Source organism: Typopeltis vanoorti, chromosome 3 (genome assembly GCF_054136105.1).
Source record: "Typopeltis vanoorti isolate ZY-2024b chromosome 3, IOZ_Tvanoo_1.0, whole genome shotgun sequence".
Taxonomy (NCBI): Eukaryota; Metazoa; Arthropoda; class Arachnida; order Uropygi; family Thelyphonidae; genus Typopeltis; species Typopeltis vanoorti.
In genome coordinates this window covers 126719305-126735743 of record NC_143551.1, presented here as the reverse complement: position 1 = coordinate 126735743, position 16439 = coordinate 126719305, and the positions used below count along the sequence as shown (strand labels likewise).

Here is a 16439-nt window from a genome sequence, read left to right as displayed (position 1 = left end):
TTCTTCAGTTTCTCCTTGTAAAATAGTTTCATGTTTTTGCATTTTGTTTTGTATCTGTTCAGTTGCTATATTATGTTCATTATTGGTAATTTCAACTGATGTGTTATCAATATTTAACTGGGAAAGTGGTTTCTGCTGATCTGGAGTTTAGGGACTAATTTCTAGCTGATTTGGTCATACATGTTTTGTGATTTTACCAAGTGTAGTTTGTTTAAAAGCCCCGTCTTTATTAGATTGAATTGGAAGATCCAGGAACTATTCATTTTGCCTCTCTAATATATACGGTATTCTAATTGGCTGTACCAGTGCTCCCACTCTTTCAGCAAAAGCACTTAAAGGACAGGTATTAATGTGGTGTTCAGGACTTTCACATTTCTGACAGGTTTTGAGACACTGATTAGAGATATGTCCAATCTCCATGCAGTTGAAACATGTCTTCATATTCATCATGAAGGTGACTTCAACAGAAAACCAAAGTGGTTTTCTGGTGAAGTCGCCTTTCGTATATTACTATTCTTACCCCATTTTGAAAATATCTGTATAAGAATTTCATTACTGTTCTCTATATATTCCATTGGAAATCTTACGATTTTTATTATTTTATAGTTTGTCTCTTGTTTCCACATCTTTGACTACAATTAAATATTTCTCTCCATCGTAAGGGGTGAAAGAATAAATCTTATTTGCTCCAAAATATCTATTTTAAAGCCTTAGTTACCCGTCTCGCTTCTTCACATCCAGGAATTTCAATTCAACCTTTATTGAGGTCTTGTCAGCGGGAGCCAGACCTAGAAGTGATACTAAGGTTGAAGTAATGCTGAAGTCATATTTTCATATATAAGTAGACAAAAGGTGTCAAACCTTATTATTAAAATACTCTGGATTAGAGATAGTTATCGAAAGTTTTTCCATTTGGTTGTACTATAAATTAAAGATACCAAGAAATTATATACTCTATATATAATTACTTGGTGTGTGTGTGTACTTGGTATATATATATGACTTCAATCTTAGTATCAACTCTGGGTCTGGCTCCCACTGACGAGACTTCAAATAAAGGTTGAAACTGGTTCGGGTAGGCTCTTCCCATAATGCATAGCATTATACATACCCATAAGGATATGTGCTTTGCATTATGGGATACTAAGGCAAATGATGTAAAGTTTCTATATAAGAGTTGTCCTAGTCCTGATTATATTTCAGCTGCAAACTTTGTTTGCTTGCACTTGGATAAAGGATTAAACCAAGTATATAATTTCTTGGTATCTTTAATTTACAATATTCTTTACATTCCATCTTGAAACTTACTGAACTACCTTCACTGCTTCCTCTTCATTCAGTCTACTTCTGCCCTTTGGACAGAAGTAGATGGAAAAAGTCTCTCCTACTCTGCCTTCCCCAAAGATTACAACCCTTAGCTGTTCAAGTAAAATGTGAACAAATTCCTCCTTTCTTCTATTCCTCTTGCCCACACACGGCACTAATATGCTATAGGTCTTGTGGCCTTTTGTGTGTAGATTGTGTATGTGTATATACAAGGGTGGTCTGAAAAGTTCTCTGCTTTGACCATAGATAGCAACACTATTGGTAAGATTTTTTTTTCTATTTTATCCTAGAATAAAAATTTTCATTAGGAAAAGAAAATATGGACTCTTTCCTTCGTTTCTTAGATTCCCTTGTAATGATCTCTCTCTCAGCTTTTCTGTTTACTGGAACAGATTGGCACATTCTCCAGAACTGAATGCAACACCCTTCATAAAAATTTCAAATTGTCAAGACGATTGCCATTGAGCACTTGTCATCTGCATTTCTGAGGACAACTCTCAGACTTGTATTACTATGCATTAAAGAATACTATATCCTTATTGATTACTTTTGATCCAAATTACAACACATCTGAGATATTTACTTTTCTACTGATAGATCATAAGATAATGATATACGATAATAAGAGAATTTCCATTCCATATATATGAGGGCGGTCTGAAAAGTTCTCTGCCTCGACCATAGATGACAACACTATCGGCAAGATTTTTTTTTTCCAAGTTGGTACATCTGTCATAAGCATCCATGTGAAATTGCAAGTCATTCTATTAAGTAGTTTGTTTTATACAGCTGTCCGAAGCAAAAGTGTTGTCTGTATCCCTTGAAATGGATAAAATTGAGCATCGTGCAGTTATAAAATTCTTTGTAAAAGAAGCTTTAACACCAAAAGAAATTCATTCGAAGTTCAAAAGTTTATGGGCTCTCCTCTTCTCCTTCATTTTCAACAATAAAAAATGAGCTGCCGAGTTTAAACGTGGCCATACTAGCCTTGAAGATAATCCACGTGAAGGACGTCCAAAAAGTGTAACAACACCAGAAATCATTGATCAAGTGTACAATATGGTATTAGATGATCGGCGAGTCAAAGTGTTTGAAATTGCTGAGATTATAGGCATTTCAAAAGAACATGTAGGTATATGTTTCATGAAGAATTGCAAATGAAAAAAAGCTTTGCACGAGATGGGTGCCGCGCTTGCTCACAGTAGATCAAAAATGCACTCGCATGAAAATCTCTGAACAGTGCTTGGAGCATTTTAACAAGAATAAAACTGATTTTGTGCATCGATTTATTACTATGGATGGGACTTGTATTCACCATTACATGCCAGAATCCAAACAGCAGTCAAAACAGTGGACAAAAGTTGGTTGTTCAGCACCAAAGAAAACAAAAGTCGGTTCCATCAGCAGGAAAGGTCATGACATTGGTGTTTTGGGATGCTAAAGACATTTTGTTTATTAATTATCTTGAAAAGAGTAAAACAATAACCGGAGAATATTATTCCGATCTTTTAACCATAATTTTAAAATTATGAATTCGTTTTTTCATTATTAGGCCGAGAACTTTTCAGACCACCCTCGAATATATATATATATATATATATATATATGTAGAAGGTATTTTACCTTGGGTATAATAAATGTTAAAAATACCAAGCAATTTTAAACCTGGTTTTACTCCATTTCCCAAGTAAGCAAACAGACAAATAAGTCAAGTTTGCGCCTGCAAGTGATACAAGTCTAGCTGATCCTACAGGTAGTGCAAGACCAAGGCAACTCGTGGTAAAGGTGGCATAAGCTCTGATCACTAATCTTAATATGTACCCTTAATGCCAAAACACATCTCCAAGGAGGGGATGCATAATGTTTTGTATTAAAGGCAAGGGGCCACTACCCAATACAAAACATCATGCACCCCCTCCTTGGAGATGTGTTTTGGCATTAAGGGTAAATATTAAGATTAGTGATCAGAGCTTATGCCACCTTTACCACGAGTTGCCTTGGTCTTGGCTACCTGTAGGATCAGCTAGACTTGCATCACTTGCAGGTGCAAACTTGACTTATTTGTCTGTTTGCTTACTCGGGAAATGGAGTAAAACCAGGTTTAAAATTGCTTGGTATTTTTAACATATATATATATATATATAAAACAGGTTGTTGTATTTACTTTTTTAGAAGATAAATGTATGTAATCGTTGTTTTAATTTGAATGACAGTTCTTTTTAATGAACTGTCATTCAAATTAAAATGATTCTGAAATTCTGATTCAATAAAATGTGTCTGAAAGAACTGCTTTCTCTCATTTGCTTGTGACTTGTCATGACTAAGTAGCTTGGCTTTACAGAAACCTAATTAATGCTATGATAAATTGATTAATCCCACCTGCTTTATTAGCAGTTGTGTTTTCTGGCTGAGTTTCTTTGTGGAGGTGAAAAATCCCCAGGTCTTTCCAAGAGCATTGTTATGACCAACTCAGCTACTGAAGTTCTTTGCCAACTTAGTTTAATATATTGCACCTAATATGGATAAAGGATTAGAAACCAAGAATATAATTTCTTAGCTTCTTTAATTTATAGTATAACTAAGTGAAAAAAAACTTGCATCTATCTCTAATCCAGAGTATTTTAATAATAAGGTGTGACCCATTTTGACTATTTATATATGGAAATAATGTGAACTTCTGCATTACTTCAACCTTAGTATCTCCTCTGGGTCTTGCTCTCATTGATGAGTTCTCACTGATGACATTTATTAATGCTCATCATTGGGTTTGTTTGCCTCCTGGGTAGTAGCGAGGCTCTATTTGGTGGCTGGTTTTTGCTGTCACTGAGTGGAACCATTGATGAGTTTCCTGCCTTGAAGCGATTCATGTCAGGAGTAATGAGGTTAGTATTGATCCTTTTGGCAGGCATGGGCAACCTTTCCTAGTTTGGGGGCCAAATTATCATTCTGTCTCTGAGTAGGGCCAGACCAATTTATTAAATAAAATAAATTAATATTAAATGAATTTAAACAAGTTGCTACTTTGTATTTCATTTATTTATAATATAATGCTTTGGTATAAAGCTCTACATAAATTTTATAATATAATGAACGACCTAACAATTTAATGTGAAGATTGGCTTTGTACTTCAACTACAAGACTATCAATATTGACGTTAATATTACTTAACGATAATCACATAGAATTTTCGAGGTTTTCATCCGTTATTCTTGTTCGAATTTTTGATTTATTGTATTTCATCCTTGAAAAAAACTGTTCTCGCATATATGTGCTGCCGAAAAGACAAATGATTTTTCTTGAAAAGGCACGTAATTTGTATATTTTTCTTCACCAAATAAAATTTATAAAAATCTGTCAAAGCAATGTTGTTAAATTGTGATTTTAGCACTAAATCCGCCTGAAGCTCAATAAGTTCTATCTGTAAGTTTTTTGGCACATTATTTACATCAGCATCCATTGGACGAGCAAATATAGCGAATGTGGAGTTTGTTTTTGAAGTCAGCAAACCTTGTATCAAATTGCTCTATTAGTGCCTTCAGTTCATCTCCATAAAAATTATAAGGGATATTTTTATGAGTTGCTAGAGTAGAAAAATGATAACAATTTTTAGCTCTTATCTGACTTTCCAACAATCTTAGTTTATTACAAAAAGCTTTCACATGTCCATGCAGTTCATGAACCAGTTGTCCTTGTTTTTTCAATTTAAGATTCAGTTCGTTTGGGTATCCAGTGACATCTACAAGGAATGCTAAATCACACACCCACTCATCTTTAACTTGGTTAATTGTGTTTCCTTTTATGTCCATAAAATCTGCAATGTCTTACAACATTTTATCTTTACTCAACCACCTCACTTCACAATAATAAGACACATCTTCATAATCCGAAAATAGGTCTGCCAAAATACTCATTAAATTGGCGGCAATTAAGTGCACGTGACTTAATAAAGCTAATACTGGCTACTACAACTTCCATAACATTTGTGAATTTTTGGTGGATAATGCAGTGTATATTTGTTAAATTTTCTGGATGGATCCGTAGTTCTATTGCTCTTTCATGAACTATTCCAATAAATCCCTTCTGTGCACTAACCATTGCAGAGGGCTCCATCAATGCATTATGCCAGATAGTAAACTCCATTTAAGCCCAAATCTCTCAAAGACTGTGTTGACTGTTTCAAATATATCTTCACCGGTAGTTGTTCCTTTTAATGGCCGAAGCGCCAATAATTCTTCTGTGATGTTGAAATCCAGATCAACTCCTCGAATAAATATTGCTAGTTGTGCTTTATCGGAGGCATCGGTGCTGTCATCCAAAGCAATTGAAAATGCTTCCAATCTAGCAATCTTCTCTTTTAAACTTTTTTTTGATATCATCAGCCATAATTTCTTTCCGTCGGACAACAGTACGTCTCGACAAATGAATATTCTTGAAGTCTGTTTTCTTTTCAGGACATATTATACTTGCAACATCCAGCAGACATTCTTTGATAAATTCTCCTTCACCAAATGACTTAGAATGCTTAGTGATTTTTTCGCTTACCACAAAGCTGACTTTGACAAAGCTGTGGTGCTGCGTTCTTTGCTTGTTAAACATTTGCTGCTGGGTATCCAAGTTCTTCAACTTCTGTATTTCATCTTTTCGTAGTCATCCATCAATTTTTGCGTGATCCGCATGTCTCGAAGTAAAGTGTCTCTTCAAGTTGTATTTTGTTTTGACTGATATGGATTTGTTGCACAGCAAACATACAGCCAAACCTTTATTCAGAATAAAATAATCATCCATCCAGTTGTCTTGAAATTGACAATTCTCTGCATCTACTTTTCTTTTTTTTGCAATAACCTCTGACATTGTCCCAAATTTATAAGCGATATTCAGAACTGTCAAACAAAACTGTCTTCTACACCGCAGGCACTGAACAGAACACAACATCAACGCAGGCACCGAACAGAACATAGCATCAGTGCAGGCACTGAACAAAGCACAACACTAACGCAAGTCCCGAACTGACACATTGTGACATGTTCACACACACACACACACACACACACTACTAGTCAAAGTGAGAAAGAGACCTTGGTTGGGAGAAAACATAGTGTGTTTTGCGCAAGTCATATGATGTCAGCTTAATGTGAGTTAGTAGAACACACCATGTTTTCTCCCACCACGAATCAGACAAACTTCGCTGAAATAGATTAGGGCTGGATCAAAAGAAGTAGAGGGCCGGATCTGGTCCGGCGGTTACCCATATGTGCTTTATGGTCACTGTGTGAGATTTAGAATGATCTTGTAGATCAGAGTTTTTGGAGAGGAATCCCTGCACTTAAACATACCTCAATAAAGGTCAAAACCAGTCTGCATTATGGGATACTAAGCCAATTGATGTGAAGTCATTAGCCTCTATATACAACTGTCCCAGTCATGAAGATACTTCATGTGCAAACATCGTTTGTTTACACTTGAATAAAGGATTGAACCAAGAATATAATTTCTTGGTATCTCTTAATTTATAGTACAATCAAGTGGAAAAGCTTTCAGTATCAATCTACTTATTAGACCTGAATTGGCTTACTCTAGAATCCAAACATGAAACATTTTGTTTGTTTGGATTCCAGATAATCCTTAGCCCACTTACAGTTTTATAGGTTTATAACCTTTTGTGGATAGTATTCCCATAAAACAAAGATAATAAATAAATAAAATTAATCTTCATATCCCTTAAATTTCAACTTTTGATGAAAGCTGTTATAATACGTTATACTTTATGCAGGGTAATATTAATACTCGATTTATCTAAAAACTACTGCCTCTAAAATATAATGTTCACTTTATATAAAATCATTTCAACTTTTCACTTTTTTTTTTTGTTTTTGTTTATTGTATTGGATAAAGAACTTATTTCTTTTTGTGTAATATTGCTGCAACTACTCTGATCTTTACTTTAGTAATCTTTACTGCAGCCTTCATTGTATTAAAGAGTTATTAGCTGATTTTCTGACTTGGAATATAAGTTTTTTAAGAATAGAATGTTTAATATATATAGCATTCACTTCAACTTTTTGTTTGTCTGTTGTATCAAATAAAGAACTGATTTCTTTACATTACAAAAAATTATGGATAGAACTACCGTGTTAGAGTAAAACTTTAGTTTAATATAAACCAATATATATACACTCGACGTTTAGACCTTTTCGTTAAAGTCATCTTCTGGAGTATATGTATATATATTTTTGACACCAGATGTCAGGTAACTAGTTTTAGCGGTTGATCAGTAACTTTAGCATGCCATGTAGATTGTACTGCAGTTTGTTTCTCTGTATGTGTGTGTGTGTGTGTGTGTGTGTGTGTGTGTGTATACACACACACACACATACATATACTCCAGAATATGATCTTAATGTAAAGGTTGAAACATCGAGTGTATATATTTTGGTTTATATTAAACTGAAGTTTTACTCTAACACGGTAGGTGTATCCATAATTTTTTTAACGCATTCTGATCACCGTGTAAGCATGAAAGAAACTGATTTCTTTGGTGTAATATTGACTTTGAAATTGCTGTCATATTTTTAGTTAGTAATCACTACTAATCAGTAATTATTAATCAGTATTTGTTGTATCAAAGATTATATTAACTGATTTTCTCACATAAAGAATTAACACCCCCCCCCCCCCCCCCCAACCGGCCACGACATCTATAGACGTTGAGCTAAATCTGGATACGAAGCTCTAAAACCCATTGAATAACATGGATTAGAAGTGCAATTTGGTGTCACTATTTCATCCACATTGGCCGGTAGGGTGGTTAAATCATAACATTAAAGTTTCATTTATAAATCACACCACATGTTTAAATATAATTTTCATAAATGGCTTCCTTTATAGGTTTTTTAATTACTTTAGTATAGCTTGAAATTATAATTATTGTTCTAATTTATTTTGTGTATTCACTTTTTCAGTTGCCTGTATTTAAATGCTCAAATGGAAATGATGCTGAAGATGTTCATTCATGTGTGGTCCAGTATGTTTTGTTTCCTCCTCACACAAACACTGCTGTAAAAGATCTGTGAGTCTCATAATAATTCTAATATCTTTCCTGATTAATTCTGTGTTATCTCTTCATCAAATTCAGAATTATGCCAAGCTAGGGATATGGACAAATTATAAACTTCGTCTCTTAAAATTGATTGATACTTGAATGAATTTTAATATAGCGAAGTCCTCCACAAACTCACTACAACTTCTGAAATATTATCCCATCCTTAACTTCTTTTGGTGTATTCTAGTAGTAAGTGTCTAACTGGATACTAAGAAATTAAGATGGTCTGCATTTTGGAACTTAGCAAATTAAATTGTACTCTATATTACCACAATGTACCAAAAACAAAATGAAGGTACAGCATGAGGAAATGCCATTACAGCTGAGGTGTTGCTTAGTTGAAATTATTATAACATAATATTATAGTACAATAACCATTCTGCCAGCCAGCCTGGTTGGCAGAATGGTTACTGTACCCACTTTCCAACTAGCAGGCTATGGATTTGAATATCGCTGTGGGCATGGATATTTGTTTGCTTACCTTGTGTACTGCTATAATCTTTGATATGGTGCAATGTGACCTTTGCTGACCTTACACCATTAAAAACATAAATCGCCATAAAAACACCATTAAAAACATAAATCATCATCTAAATCAGCTGTTCTTCTCTAGGAAACCTAGGATGATTAAAAGTTCAGCCATTGGAACAAACTCACCTTCAATAGAATTTTAAAATATGCACACTCGACATAAGAAATATCAATAGAAAAGAAGCACTGGCAGAAAAATTAGAGAAGTACCATGTTGACATAATTGGTGTTACCACAATGAAGACTAAAGTAGATGACATTATGCTAAATAATTACCTTAGAATGTTATAATCAAGCAACAGTGATCATGCTATAGCATTTAACACTAAATATGAGATAATCTTTATATTTAATGTTGAATGAAGATTAACTTGAATGATAGGCAGTTTCAAGTAGAATGATGTGCAAAAATTTCTAAATGGAAAATTTGACAGTAAGATGAAATGGAGGATGTTTGCCAGTACAGCTGAAATAATGAAAAAGGAAACTAGGAAATGAATGCCAGACATATGAAATTTCATGATTAAATCATTATACAAGTATGTTACATAAAGAAAATAAGGAGTTTAATGTAGAACACATATTCTGATGAGTATCTCATTACATGATAAGAGTGAATACACAAAAACAACAGACTATATTATATGAAGCTGGAATGAAATGACAACATACATTAGAGTATCGCCTACTCCCTATACGGGAATAAAAAGGCATTAGCTGATTAGAGTATTTTGTTCTTTGGCTTTCTGGCCATTAATATAGTTATAAACAAACATAGGCAAAGGAGCATAAAGCTTGTTTACAAGATATAAATATGTATGGTACAGTAAAGGTTTAAAAACAAAAAAATACTATATTAGAAATAAAGTAAAAATTAGATGATCATATATTTGCATATTAAATTCTAGAGAGAACTGTATACAGAGATGTATACAGTAAAAAAAATTATTCATGTACAGTGGATAAAAAAACACATGTAAAATATGATGAATAAATTAGCCTAAATGTGTGTGTTCACATTAATATATAAATTAAGCGGAATCTCCCTTTCGAGTCATCAGAATTCAAGGAGAACCGGCCTACCAGCCTGGAACTTGGGGGGGGGGGGGGGAGGATATATGAGAAAAGGAAGTACCACGAAGGTTTTTTAAAAAGGAGGCGAGGTATTTTGAAAGGTTGTAAATAGGAGAGTTTATGCCTTCAACGATTGGTCGTAGTGGAGAGTTTAATTTATGGATCTTAGGGAGTCCATATAACCTAGGGATTAGAGGATGAATTGACCTAAGGGAAAGACGGATGTTTCTTGGTAACTCTGAGGTGGTTTTCAGTAAATTGTTGGTTCTATTATGTAGTTCTTTTGTAGGATCATTATTTAGTTCAGAGTAAGTGTCAGTGTTAAGTAGTTCCAAAATTTTGTTATGGTAATACGATCTATTTAAGATTACAGTAGCATTACCTTTCTCTGCAGGGAGAACAATGATGTTATTATTGTATCTCAAATTTTTGATAGCTGATCTCTCAGAATGAGAAATGTTGTCAGAAGGCGGTCTTGCATGATTTATGGCGAAAATAGCTTCCATACGAAGAAGGTTTGCCTCATGGATAGGTAATGAGGATGCTGCTTTTTCTATCTTAGTTAAGAATAGTTCTTTCTCACCCCTAGCCCTCGAATAGTATTCGAGGGCTAGGGGTGAGTCTTTCCTATCTTGCTAAGTCATTTCGTCTTATGCAGCCACTGAAGGAGGCAAGCTAGCCTCAATAGGTGCCGGTCCCAAGCCCGGATAAATGCGAGGGTTGATGTCAGGAAGGGCATCCGGTCGGAAAACTTCAGTGCCAACTCAAACTATGATTATGAGTCGAAGAGAAAATGATATAAGGGCTAGGGCGTACCCCTTAAGCGACGCGCAGCCACATCGCCCTACAGCTGTGAGAAGTGGACGAGGGCTACCGCATCAAGGGCGGGTGCGGTTAAAGAAGCGAGCCCAGCAGGTGGAGAGGATGTTGCGAGTGGGAACACTGAATGTTGGAGCATGACTGGAAGGGGAAGAGAGGTGGCAGACATGATGAGGAAGAGGAAGTTGGACATTTTATGTGTGCAGGAGACAAGGTGGAAAGGGGGAAAGGCAAAGGAACTGGGAGATGGATATAAATTGTTCTACTCTGGAACGAATAACGAGGTAAGAAATGGTGTAGGAATTGTGGTGTGTGGCAGAATGAAGGCTGAAGTACTGGACATGGGTAGAAGGAATGACAGGATCATGCGAATGAAATTGGGTCTTGGAGAAGAGCGGGTGGTCGTATTATGTGTATATGCCCTGCAAGTTGGTTGTACAGCAGAGGAAAAAGATGAGTTCTGGAACGTGTTAGATGAAGAAATGAGGGAATTGGAAGAAAATGAGATGGTGATTGTCGGAGGAGACTTGAACGGGCACATAGGAAGACAGAATAGAGACTGTGAAAGGGTGCATGGTGGCCACGGAGTGGGAATGATGAACCAGGAAGGAGAGAGGGTTGTGGACTTTGCAGTAGCGTTTGATCTGGCAATTGTGAGCTCGTTTTTCTTCAAGAGGGAAGAACATTTGATAACATTTAGAAGTGGTAACAACAGCTCACAAATTGACTACATTTTGACTAGAAGAAAACATCTTAAGGTTGTGACAAATTGTAAAGTAATTCCAACAGATCAAGTAGCACAAGAACACCGACTGCTGTGCGCAGACTTTAAAATAAGATCGAAGATAAGAACTTCTGGTTGCCATGGGATGAAGACAATTAAGTGGTTTCGCTTAAAAGAGGAGAGTGTGAGGAATCGTTTTAGGGAGAGAGTGTTAGAGAGGATTTCGGATGGACTGGAAAGTGTACAAGATTGGTGGAAACATAATTCAAAAGTAATCCTTAGCTGTGCAATCGAGGTGCTTGGTGAGACATCTGGAAAGATTAGAGAGCAGAAGGAGGATTGGTGGTAGAATAATGATGTACAAGTGGCAGTGACAGCTAAGAGGAAGGCAAAGCAGAAGTGGGATGAGTCAAGAGTGGAAGAGGACAGAGAGGTGTACAAAGAGAGAAAGCAAGAAGCCAAAGAGCTGTGGCACAGGCGAAGGCCATGGCATATCAAGATCTGTATGATCAATTAGAAACAAAGGAAGGACAGAGAAAAATTTACCAACTAGCGAAATGTAGAAATAAAGCAGCTAAGGACATCTTACATGTGAGGCAGATCAAAGATGCTGAAGGAAGAGTATTATGGAGGGATGTGGACATAAGAAACAGATGGAAAATATACTTTGAGGGACTTTTGAATGAGGAAAATGCAAGGAATCACAGAGGAGATGGGCAGCCTTCTGAGGGGATGGTGCAGAACATCAGTAGAATGGAAGTGACCGAGACCATGAAGAGGATGAGGAATGGAAAAGCGGTGAGCCCCGACAGAATTCCAGTGGAGGCATGGAAGGCACTGGGGGAAGAGGGAATTGACCTGCTGTGGGACCTGTTCATGAAAGTTTGCCAACAGGAAAATATACCTGAGGAATGGAGGGAGAATACTCTTGTTCCCATCTACAAGGGTAAAGGGTATGCACAAGACTGTAAAAATTACAGAGGAATAAAGTTGATGTCCCACACAATGAAGATCCTAGAAAGGGTTCTTGATGGTAGATTGAGGAAGGAGGTGGAGATTGCAAAGGAACAATTTGGCTTTATGCCTGGTAGATCAACAACAGATGCTATCTTTGGGTTACGACAGATGATGGAAAAATATCGAGAGAAACAAAGGGAGCTACATCTGGTATTTATTGATCTGGAGAAAGCATACGATAGAGTGCCAAGGCAAGAAGTCTGGAGGTGTCTGAGGGAGAAGAAGGTGCCGGAGAAATATGTCAGGTTGGTGCGGGAAATGTACAGAAATGTGAAGACAAGTGTTCGGACCTGTTTGGGATAGACAGAAAGTTTTCAAGTTACAGTTGGCTTGCATCATGGGTCAGCATTAAGTCCGTTTCTGTTTAATATTGTGATGGAGGTGGTAACAGAGGAGGTGAGAGAAGATGCACCTTGGACAATGTTGTATGCAGATGACATCTTGCTGTATGTAGATTCAAGAGAAGAAGCAGAAACTAAACTGGAAAGATGGAGAAAAGTACTGGAAGAGAGAGGTATGAGACCGAGCAGAAGTAAGACAGAGTATATGTGTTGCGCAGTGGGCGGTGGCCAGGAGACAGATCTGGAGCTGGAAGGAAATGTCATCAGGAAGGTGAGAGACTTTAGATACTTAGGTTCAACAGTGGAAGAAGATGGAGGAGCTGAGAAGGAATCAGGATACAAGCGGGTTGGAGGAACTGGAAGGAGATGGCTGGAGTGTTATGCGATAAGAGGGTACCGATCAATCTGAAAGGCAAAATTTATAGGACAGTAGTGAGGCCAGCTATGACATATGCTATAGAAACTGTGGCCCTGAGGAAAAATAACATCAGCAGGATGGAAGTAGCAGAGATGAGAATGCTTAGGTGGATGTGCGGTGTGACCAGAAAGGATCATCTGTGAAATGACTATGTCAGGGGAACAGTGAAAGTTACGAACTTAGAAGCGAAAATACAGGAGGCAAGGTTGAGATGGTTTGGTCATGTGATGAGGAGGGAGGACGAATATGTGGGAAGAAGGGTCATGCAGATGGATGTGCAAGGAAGGCGGAAGCGTGGGCAGCCAAAGAAGAGATGGAGGGAGCTGGTAGAAGAGGACTTGAAGATGAAGAACTTGGATGTGGTGACAGCCCAAGACAGGAAGGTGTGGAGGAGACTCATAACAAACAGTGACCCCACTTAAGTGGGAGAATCTGCAGAAGAAGAAGAAGTTAAGAATAGTTCTTTAGGTATTGAAGTAGGTATTGTATTTTTATAAACAAAACTCAGGTTTAGCTATGGGCAGTCCGCTCTCTCCGATTCTTGCTGATATATTTCTTCAGGAGTTTGAAGAAAAAGCTATTAATTCCTCAAGTCTTAAACCTAAAATACGGTATCGTTACATTGACGATGTATTCCTCATCTGGGAACACAGCGTCGACAACCTCAACCTTTTTCTAGACCACCTCAACAATTTTCATCAGAAAATCAATTTCACCTATGAACTTGTCTCCAGCAACTATCTCCCCTTTCTGGACTTAAAACTTACGAGATGCGCTGAAAATATCAAAATCTCCATTTTTAGGAAACCCACTCACACAGACAAATACCTTCATGTTTCTTCCCATTACTACCCTCCACAAAAGTTTGGTATCATTTCAACCCTGGCACATCGAGCCAGATCGTTACTTACAGATGAAACAAAAATTGATTACGAACTGAATTTTCTCAAAAGGTCTTTTGTTAACAATGGATTCTCTCTTAAGAAGATTAATAAATTCTCTCTGTCCACCACTCAACTGCTGCTGAAGATTCTTCTCCACCAAGAGCTTTTATTTCGTTACCATGCATCAGCTCTTTCTCCCCAAAACTTGCTAAAATACACCAGAAATTCAACATTAGAACTTGCTTCACTATGTTTCCTAAACTTCATTCCATACTTAGTAGACCTAAAATGAAACATCTCCATACTCAGTATCCAGGAGTCTACAAGATTCTGTGTGATTGTGGCAGACCTCAAAAGAGACGTGGAGACAGAGCTGTAGAGAAGATGCCCTCCTTCGATGAGTCCTTGGACTCGCTGGAGATGTCGAATAATCATAATAATAATATTTTGCCGAATTGAAGCCTTTGGCTCTTCATATATCTAACAAAAGAGACATTTCCTACAACAGAACCAGAGCCAGCGCTCTCTCTAGCCACATTCTCTTCTCTGTCAACTCGGATGAGGGCCGCCAACACCTCGTAGACTGGCCACTAACTTCTAATATCCATGTGTGCTATGATGAACTTAAAAGAAAAATAATTGAATCTAGAGAAATATCGCTTGATTCATCTCATATTAACAATAGCCTTAGCTATAATATCTCTGACACACACACGTTGCCACTATCCAATACTGGCGCACTCGTGCCAGCTCTCACACGTAGTCAACATCAGTTGGAACTCAAGCACGCATTCCTCTCTTTTAAATGTAAATGTACTTGTGTGTTTTATTTCTAGATCTGTTAATGTATTTTATCATGTCTCTGTTATTTTTATTTAATTCTTTGCCAGTGATACCTGAAGAAGTTGATGTATTCAACGAAACTAGTTGTATCTTAACATTAAACTTTTATTCTCGGTATAGAGTCATTTAATTTCCTTTTTTATATACAGTTCTACCGAGTAAATAATGAACATTAATATATATATATATATATATATATATATATATATTTTAAAAGAATTGAATGACATAAACCAAGAGTAAAGGAAAATGGCTTAATGGTAACACGTGATTAGTTTCGGCTTTTTATAGCCTTCTTCAGGTGTTTTCATAAAAGAAAAGAAAAAACATTAAACATTGAAGATAAAAAACTGAACAGCACAGGAAAGGCACTATACATATTTAACATGAAAACGTTGTAGTTAACGTATTCAAAGCTGTTCCTTCATTGGCCACATTGTTCAGTGAGTGCGTGCTTATAGTATCTCATGAGCACCAGCATGTGATCACAGCAGAATCAGTCTAGGAGGTTGTAGCTTAAATTATTATTTAAATGTGCAGGGTTGAGGATGATTTCTCTAGATTCTACAATTTTTCTCTCCAATTCATCGTGGCAACAGAAAATATTGTTAGATCTATTACAAAGAATTGTATGACTATGGTTTTGATCATCAGAATTGGCAGAAAAAAGGATATGGCTGGATAAAGCACTGGCACGTATTCTCTTGTAAGTGATGTCCCTCCTGTGCTCCTCCATACACAATTTAATAGACTTATCTGTCTGGCCAAAGTAAGGAATGTCGCAGTCACACCATATCTTGTATACACCGGGATATTTTAGATTGTTGATGGCTTGGCTTTGGACGGCTCACTAGAGAGCAGATCTTAGGAAGCTGAGTGAATAAAGTTCTAATGTTATATTTTTTGAGAACCTTGGCTAATTTTTGAGAGACTGAGCTTATGTATGGTATGGATATATTGCCTTTAACATTATTCATTTTTTCAATATGGCGACTAGGAAGATTATAAAGGTATTTTTTGAGAATAACCATTCATTCTGAAAGTAGATCTAAGAAAATTGATTTCTTTATGAAGTTCATCTGGGTCGTCAAGAAGAGAGTGAGCTCTATGTCCCAAAGTAGAAATTATTCCAAGTTTCTTAGGAGGGAAATGATGGGACTGACTATGGAGATATCTATTGGTGTGTGTAGGTTTTCTGTACATCGAAATTTTACGTTTTTCAGAAGAATGGGTTAGTTTCACATCCAGGAAAAGTGAGTTTTTGGATGTGGGGAGCAAGTTCGAGGAAATATTGGATTTGTACAAGAGGGATGGCCTATACTTGAATGCATTTAGCATCAAGAGTTACAAAACTCACTGGTG

The 16439-nt window shown here is 36.6% G+C and overlaps 1 protein-coding gene across 1 annotated transcript in view; it reads left to right on the top strand.

The window, feature by feature from the left end:
- The window catches only part of LOC150108543 (KICSTOR complex protein SZT2-like), a 1022772-nt gene that overhangs the window by 265243 nt on the left and 741090 nt on the right, over nt 1-16439 (top strand). Inside the window, exons 19-20 of the mRNA XM_090390485.1 lie at nt 3778-3817; nt 8336-8393. Coding sequence (XP_090246611.1) covers nt 3778-3817; nt 8336-8393 — 98 coding nt within the window. The remainder of the gene's footprint in view (nt 1-3777; nt 3818-8335; nt 8394-16439) is intronic.